Source organism: Hippocampus bargibanti, linkage group LG10 (assembly GCF_051943395.1).
Source record: "Hippocampus bargibanti isolate YZ-2025 linkage group LG10, ASM5194339v1, whole genome shotgun sequence".
In the NCBI taxonomy this organism is placed as follows: domain Eukaryota; kingdom Metazoa; phylum Chordata; class Actinopteri; order Syngnathiformes; family Syngnathidae; genus Hippocampus; species Hippocampus bargibanti.
In genome coordinates, this window is record NC_142743.1 from 767,264 (window position 1) to 775,264 (window position 8,001).

The following is an 8,001-nucleotide window of genomic DNA, read 5'->3' on the forward strand; positions in this document are numbered from 1 at the left end:
TGGGGGAAATTAATGTTGACGGCGGAACAGCAGACTTTGCAAGAGAGTTGAGTGACAGTCGCGTTCGACACGTGGTATCGTTTCCTTTGTACCATTGTCTTGAAATTTAACTACAAGTCCCAAGAACCAACAGTCTGTTTTAAATGAGACTAAGAATTCAGACCACCCATTAATGTGTCTTAATACATATTATCCCATACTTAGCGCCATTAACTAAAATGTAAAAACGATATAAGAATAAAATACATGTATAACAAAAGTACTGTCACGTGACTGTTTTTAAGGGGGGGGGCACAAAAAGCTCCACTCTCGTGATGGGAATTCCGTCTCCTTTCGGAGAGGCGGTTTTTTTGGCTCGGCTCACTAATATGATCCGGCCCTTTTGGCTCCCAAAAGGCTCCTCAGTTTGTTTTGTTACTTAAATTATTTAACTACCAAAAATCATGTACAATTGTGTGAAAAACGAATTACTCACGTAAAAAAATACTCTATGTCAAATATTTTCATTTATACGGCTTTATTTATATGTGCACAGAGCGTCCAGTAACTTTGACATTCCCTGTGGGTACTCGGGTTTGATGATCAACTGTCACTAATTTGCTTTCATATTAATAATGCTATAATACCAACTAGTAAAATTGATAATAATAACAGCATAATGTGATAACATTTGTCCACAGTGTCTCTGCTGATCTCCAGTGACCTGCTCAAATGGCTCCAAAACGGTGCATGCGTCCTGCAGTACGGCCCCAGCTCCTCTGCAAAGTTCTCCGAAATGTGTCCTTCATTGAACTCAAACCAATCCAGCAGACAGGTAGGTGCCCACCACTTTGAAATGTTTAATAAATTGGGCATGTAACTGACGTGTAGGATGTCGTGGTTCGGGATGTCCATCAGAAAGCCTTCTACAGTCCCACAATGGGGACATTTCCTGGTTGGAATTGCATCCATTTGCTTGAGACCACAAGTCTATTTTCTGAATCCCCACAATTGAAAATGGCTGAAAATCACTGGCCATCCTTTTACCAGTTCCTCATAAATTGTGTTGTGTTTAGCTGGCTTGATAGCTTTTTGCATCAAGTGTCTCAAGAAACTCTGGGTTGTCCATCTTGGATGGAAGTTATGATATTGCAACAGCAACAGGCAGACCTACTAGAAACTTCCATTGATAGCGGGTTCCCTCGCTTGTCTTTTCTCTTCAAATTGAACAGATTGGTGGACTCTTATTATGTGCCTGTGCAGGGGGAAAAAATCGGTTCCCGTTTCCGGCTCCTCGTTAGGAGCCGGCTCTCTTTGTTCACTTCAGAGAGCCGTCTCTGTACTCTGTAACGTACTGGCTCGTTCGCGAACGACACATCCGTATGTAATGAACCCCCTCACTTTTGTGTTTTTTTTCCCTTTTGTGCTTGCGATTGATTTTTGCCTCATCGCGTTCACCTTGACTTCCTTGACTGCCTCGTAGTGATGGGAATTCCAGATGTTTTTAGAGAGCCGGTTCTGCTGGTTCCGATCACCAAAAAGAACCGGCTCGTTCGACTCCCAAATGGCTCCTCAGGTTGTTTGTTGCTTAAATTAATTTACTCCCAAAAATAAGGTAAAATGATCTGTAAAATGAATTACTAATGTAAAAAAACATACAATATATCGTTTTTTATTCATATGTCCTTATTTATATTCTTCTGAACATGCTCAACATGGAGTACTACAAAAAAAATATAAAGTACAAAAACCGTTTCGTTCGCGAACGACACATCGCGACTGCCCTCGTAATTAGCTAGCTAGCTAGCTAGCTTCCTTGCAAGGGAACCGCAGAGAAACACTTCAGATGTAACTGTCGAAATGATTTGTCGGCATTCGCCGATTGCAATGGATACTGCAGAAGAGCTGCCGTCCATGTTGTGGGGATTGGACCCGATCTTTTCTGCTTTCGCCAGGCTACATATCAAAGACATCCTCCGCATGAGAGAGTCCTGTCAAGTACCAAGTAAAGTGTTATTTGCACGTCTTGTACAATCCAGGAAGTGCGCCTTGGACAGCGTGCAATCCTAAAAGCTTTGCCGACGCTAATCTCCCCCTTTTCTGTATCAGATATTTATTTTTACAAGTCGCATCCGATCCACAAGGTTGATGTACTCGGAACGGTCGTTTATAAGAGGGAAAAAGAAGACTTTTTCTCGTACGGAGGTAAATTTGCCCTATTTCTGTGCGGAGTAAAATGAAGTGTTGTTTTTCCCAGGATCTACTGCCACAAACTGTATCCTTCAGTGATATTGTTAAACTCAACTTGTCACCTTTATTTACAGTGGACGATGGAACCGGTGTCATAAACTGCATTTGTTGGAAGAATGAGCCAATGAAAGAGGAGCTGGATATGGGTAAATGTGAGATTGCGTTTTCGTGCAACTTTAAAAAGAAAAGAAAAGAAAAAAAACACGTAGGAGCGCTCTCCAGTTCATAAGAACGCCAAAGAAAATATTAGAAAAACAGTCAAGCAACCGAAATAAAACGAACAGAGGTGCAATGTTCTCAAAGGCATCTGCCCTTCAGGTCTCTCTCCTTCATCCTGTGCGCTTACAATGATTTTAGCTCCTAATAATAATCTTGATCATTTGAATCGGGTGGACTGGAGGAGGGAACCATGTAAAACATGCAAGATCAAGGCCCTCAACAACCATAGTTGGTGTGGTGACCCTAAGTATGACCCCAGCCCCCTCAACATTGACCAAGGACAATAACCTTTTTGTTATTTACTGCAAGTAAGACAAGTGCTGCCTTTCCAGCAGCTCCTGTATGTTGTTTTTCCGCTTCTTTCTTTCCTTTCCTCTTCCTTTCATAACTTTGCTGCTGTGTTACTTCCGGGTAGAGTGAACGCTGGCGCGAGTGGCTGCCGCTGCTCACTCGCACACAAAAAGAGTTCTTATCCCGTGACCGCCAAGTGTCCTTGAGAGTTTTGAAAGGCGCTTAGAAATTAAATGTATTATTATTATGATTGTGATGATGATTTGTGATCAATCTAGTGTATCATCTGCCTCTTGTTGTATGTCAACAGAATATTGCTGTCAAATTCTTGTGCTGTATGTCATCCTGAATATAACTGCGCCCCATATAATGTTTGGAATTCCAGACAAGGGAAAACCAAGCGATGACTTTCAGCGAAGCTTTAATCTAGCTGTTGAGGTGAAAAAACTGAAACGGGACCGAGAGACACACTTAAGACTAGAAATTGGAGATCTTTTACGAGTCAGAGGACAAGTGAAGACGTCAAGGGAACAGAGAGAGATTATCGCCTCCACCTACTGTGAGTAGTGAAGTGGTTCGGACATGTTTTTTTTTTCTTTCTTCTCAAATTCAGTCAAATACTTCAGAACTAATTGAACAGTGCTTCAGCGTGGCTTGAAGGATGGATGCAGTGATATACATTGAGTTTTATGAGGCAAAAAGTGGAATGAACGTTTTTAGAAAAACACAGAATTGCATTTATTTTCTTTGAGATTTTGATTCGCTTCACCATTTTATCCAAATCAATCTCAAGTGCAATATTCACGATGCACAATCATATTAACAAACACGACAGAATATGATGGCATAACATTGAAACATCAAAAGCTATTATTCGATGTAAGTACACAGAAGAGGCAGTTTGAGGGAAACAATCCCTTTTCAAGATGTTTTTTTTAAATGGTGCAATAAAGCAGCTACACCACTGGCCGTGATAGATCTGGAAACATGCAGTTATGTGTAATCGTCTATACAAAATGTATTTTTATCCAAAAATGTTGACCATTTTACACTATATCTATATGTTCATGATAATTGTACACAAATGGAAGATTATGTGCAATTTTTTTTTTTTGCTTACGGTTTAACTGCTTTAAGAGCTTTGTTTTTATGTCCAGAAATTCACTTTGGATACAGGGTTCAGTCACTTTTTGTGGGTGATATGGAAGACAAGTGAATTTCTACATTTTTCTTTCTTTTTTTAGTGGGGAGGTCCGTGGGGCACACCTCTATTTCACTATGACCAACTCCACACACACACACACACACACACACTTCCTAGATTTCAAAATACTTGTTACCCTTTAAAAAGTGTAACTTTTAAGATTCAAATTGAAGAATAAATACTTAGCTCTTGATTGTAGGCATCGCCGAAAATTAATGAGAGCACATGGGGACGATAAAGCGTGCGCTTAATTGTTAACATCTTCAAGACGGTTTTGATCTTAAAATAACTCCCGGAATCCTGCCTCAAATAGAAGCCAAAGGTTGCATAGGAACACTTGACGTGATCAGGTGATACAATGATAGAAGTTCACAGTTAATCGTAAGATATAAATGAGTACTGTTAAATGTCAAATTCACATGACGGAATCTCCCTGTTGTGGCCATCACGTTTGCGTTTCCCCAGATAAAGTTAATGACCCAGTGATGGCAGTCCAGATTGAATGGATGGTTGAGGTCTTACAGATGTACAGAGAATTCTATGACAAACCACTCCGTCAACAAAACAACTCCGCAAGGTAAAGATACCGTCCCAAAAAATGCCGCGCTTACAAATACACACTGACATGTACAGTCTCTGGCAATGTCTATCATGTTGAAGGCCTATTTCTGACCCACTCCCACTCTCTCTTAAATGTCATTCTATGGTTCAAACACACGGTGGCGCATAAGCTCCAAAAGCTTGAAAGAAGTTTCATCATTCATGAGTGACGTTTTAGTCAATCTGGAGAAGCATCTCATTTCTTGACCCAGTGTCATGCTGTCGAATGTTGTTTTTCAAGCGGGGGAACAGATAAAAATGGAATTGCTGGTGTACTCTACATTGAACTCTGAAGAGTTTAAGTCATAGTTACCGTAACAAACAAAAAAACGGGATCATTTGTTGGTCCCAGAATGACGACAGGTATCTGAAGACTTTTACTCCATTTCCCACCTTCAGTACTCAAATATACAAATGCTTATTGGAAGGAATCCGAGGTGTTTTCAACTCAATTTTTCCCCATCTGTTTTTCAGTGGATCTCCCATCAGTTCAGTCAGAAAGGCAACACAAATCATCAAAGATTTCTTAGAGCAGAGGGCCGTGAGCAAGTTCAGACCATATGATATTCAGGACACCCTGCAGCCCCTTCTCCAAAGCTATACAGAAGGCCGGGTGCGTCTGACTGTTGACTGCCACGGACCACATCCATTGTGTCTTGAGAAATATTGAGTATTATAATTCTGCGCTGTTGTTTTAGGAGCCTGTGGCGCGACCCTCTCCGCGCCAACAACTAAGTTTGCTCCTCAAAGAGGCCGTGCAGCTTTTACAGGATGAAGGCGTTGTGTACCGCAAGGTTAAATCCCAGGATGAAGTCTATTTTGTAGGAACCCGGCCGGCCCAGATGCTTTGCATAAACCCGGGGTCAGTCTGCAGTATCATGCTAGTTGTTTTTGACTTTTGTGTTCTTTGCTAGGTGACTGCACAGGATAAAGATTTACTAATGGCTGTCAAAGACATAATCAGAGAGGATTCAAAAAGAGACAAGTGTAAGTGTAGAACTAGTTGATAGCAACACTACCACCTCCTGCAGGTTGCGCACCGCCGTACGTACAGTGGCTTGAGAAATGATTCATAATATCCTACCTTGAACACATTTTCTCACATTCTGACCACAAACGTGAACGTATTTTATTGCCATTTGATGTGAAATACTAACACAGAGCGGTTCATAATTGTGGAGTAGAAGGTAAATTAGAATATATAATATCGCGGTCGGGTCGGGTCGTGGGGGCAGCAGCTTCAGTAGGGAAGCCCAGACTTCCCTCTCCCCAGCCACTTCTTCTAGCTCGTCCTGGCGGATCCCGAGGCGTTCCCATGCCAGCTGGGAGACATAGTCTCTCCAGCGTGTTCTGGGTCGTCCCCGGGGTCTCCTGCCAGTGGGGCATGCTCGGAACACCTCACCAGGGAGGCGTCCCGGGGGCATCCTAATAAGATGCCCGAGCCACCTCATCTGGCTCCTCTCGATGTGGAGGATAAGCGGCTGGACTTTGAGCCCCTCCCGGATGACCGAGCTTCTCACCTTATCTCGAAGGGAGAGCCCGGACACCCGTCGGAATTGCACCCCAAAAGAATTGCAGCTGTAGTTGCAGTAAGAGGTGCTTCCACAAAGTATTGAATACTTTTGCACCCTACGTTTTTCAGTTTTTTTAAAATGAAAAACAAGAAAGACGTGTAAAACTGTCCTTCTACCTCACAATTGCGAACCGATTTGCGTTGGTCTTTCACACAAAAGACCAAAAATGTATGTTTGTGGTCAGAATGTGACAAAATGTGGGATATGATTACTTTTTCAAGCCACTGTATATTCTTACGGCAGTTTCCTTGTCTCCTGTTTAGATTGGGAGAAGGGTTGCCACATCTTGCACATCCTGTCTTCAGTCAGACAACGCCACAGCAGGAATGTGAGCAAAGTGGGGCTTGAGCTGGTTCTCAAAGCGATGGAGTGCAACGGTGACATTATCACCACAAGCGACAACTATTTTACTATAATTTAGGCTGGTGTTTGTGATCAAACTGACTTTTTATGATTCAATAAATACATAATAAAGCTTCATCAAGTCATGCAGTATATTTTTCTTCCAAAGGTGCAAAATACAAATTGTCTGTCCATCCATCCATCCACCCACTCATCCATGATTTGAACCGCTTTTAGAGCCTATCCCAGTTGTCTTCGGTGGGGTACACCCTGAACTGGTTACTGTCATGATCTGGTTGGCGACCAACAGGTGGCGCTGTCAGCCCCGCTTGCACCTGCACAGGTGCTGGTAGCCCCCCGGCCCCCCAGCCTTGGCGGACTGCCACGTTCGGATTGGCGACCAATGGTTAGCGCTGTCAGCCCTGCCTGCTGTCTCGCAGGTGCTGGTCGTTACAGTCAGTGACACTCAAAAGGACTCCCGGCACGACCATTCGCGGTCGGGTCATTGTTGCATGCTTTGTATGCATTGTATGCTGTGCATGTGTTTGTTTAACCTTAGCGGACTTTTACACTTGGTTTTCTTTTGATACTTTGTATTTTTTCTGTTCAGATCATTTTGATGTTTTACATTTTGTTCCTGCTGACTTTATTTTCAAACAATTTGTCAAACAACCTCCTGCTCCCTCCTGTCTGCTTTTTGGGATCCGCACCCGCCATCACCACCTTGCAAAACGTGACAGTTAAACTGCTGTAAAATAAAATTTTATTTACCTTTTTGATGGTCGTTGATGGCTTATGGAAGGAGAGTCAACTTCCATAAGGACTGTTGACTGTTGGTAACTTCTGGTGCTGTTCGGTCGTGTGCTTCCGCCGAAGATCACTCCGCCAGCCGTGGTGGGTGTGTATTATGAAAATAGTGCTTATTATAAGGTTTAATTTTCAGAAATTTGATGTCTGTAAGACAAAAAGTTTGTAAATTGAGGTGTTTGTAAGTTGAGGTCTCACTATATATATATATATATATATATATATATATATATACACTGATACCTCAACTTACAAACTTAATTGGTTCCCAGAAAGTGTGTGTAAGGGGGAAAGGTTTGTATGCCAAACATTTATTTCCCATAGGAAATCATTAAAAATGGGAATAATCCATTCTCAGGTCCCCATAAAACTTACATTTCTACTAAATAAGCCTTAAAACAACACAAGATATACCTTTTTTTGTGTATAATAAACATGCTATTGGATTGTAATTAAAGAAATAAACTGTACTGTATCATTAAGTCGTTTTATTTACCTTTGTGATGGTCGTTGATGTAGTTGCCTCTTGATGATATCCGAGTGAAGTTGCTGTGCTTTCTCGGCGATAATACCCTCATTCACAATGTCCCCTGCTATAACTGCTTTTCTTTAATCCAAATCAACAGAAGTTTTTCAACCTCTTCTATTGCCTGAGACTGTTGCTTAGACAACACAGAAACACCCATAGCCACACGTAGCAATGGTCAATTTAGCGTACTGGGACGCTAAATCACA

At 41.9% G+C, this 8,001-nt stretch overlaps 1 protein-coding gene across 3 annotated transcripts; it reads left to right on the forward strand.

Moving 5' to 3' along the window:
- The first annotated feature begins 1,421 nt into the window (after positions 1–1,421).
- Positions 1,422–6,605, forward strand: stn1 (STN1 subunit of CST complex). 3 transcript variants are annotated; one of them, XM_089006843.1, is made up of 9 exons: positions 1,422–1,984; positions 2,089–2,184; positions 2,304–2,375; positions 3,050–3,298; positions 4,409–4,520; positions 5,018–5,156; positions 5,242–5,364; positions 5,458–5,530; positions 6,381–6,605. In XM_089006843.1, exons 1-9 carry the CDS (start codon positions 1,840–1,842, stop codon positions 6,536–6,538), a joined length of 1,167 nt encoding a protein of 388 aa, XP_088862969.1. In that variant the 5' UTR covers positions 1,422–1,839; the 3' UTR covers positions 6,539–6,605. The 3 variants fall into 3 exon arrangements, with proteins under 3 accessions (XP_088862969.1, XP_088862970.1, XP_088862971.1); XM_089006844.1 differs by having other exon boundaries at positions 1,424–1,984; positions 2,304–2,381; positions 3,125–3,298; XM_089006845.1 differs by having other exon boundaries at positions 1,427–1,984; positions 3,125–3,298.
- Positions 6,606–8,001: the final 1,396 nt, after the last annotated feature.

What these genes read in the sequence shown, in the direction of transcription:
- stn1 (XM_089006843.1), top strand. Translation starts at nt 1,840, where the DNA reads ATGATTTGTCGGCATTCGCCGATTGCAATGGATACTGCAGAAGAGCTG. An exon ending in GAAAGAGGAGCTGGATATGG is followed by an intron (nt 2,376 to 3,049) that starts GTAAATGTGAGA and finishes GTATGTCAACAG; the next exon opens with AATATTGCTGTCAAATTCTT. An exon ending in GGATTCAAAAAGAGACAAGT is followed by an intron (nt 5,531 to 6,380) that starts GTAAGTGTAGAA and finishes TCTCCTGTTTAG; the next exon opens with ATTGGGAGAAGGGTTGCCAC.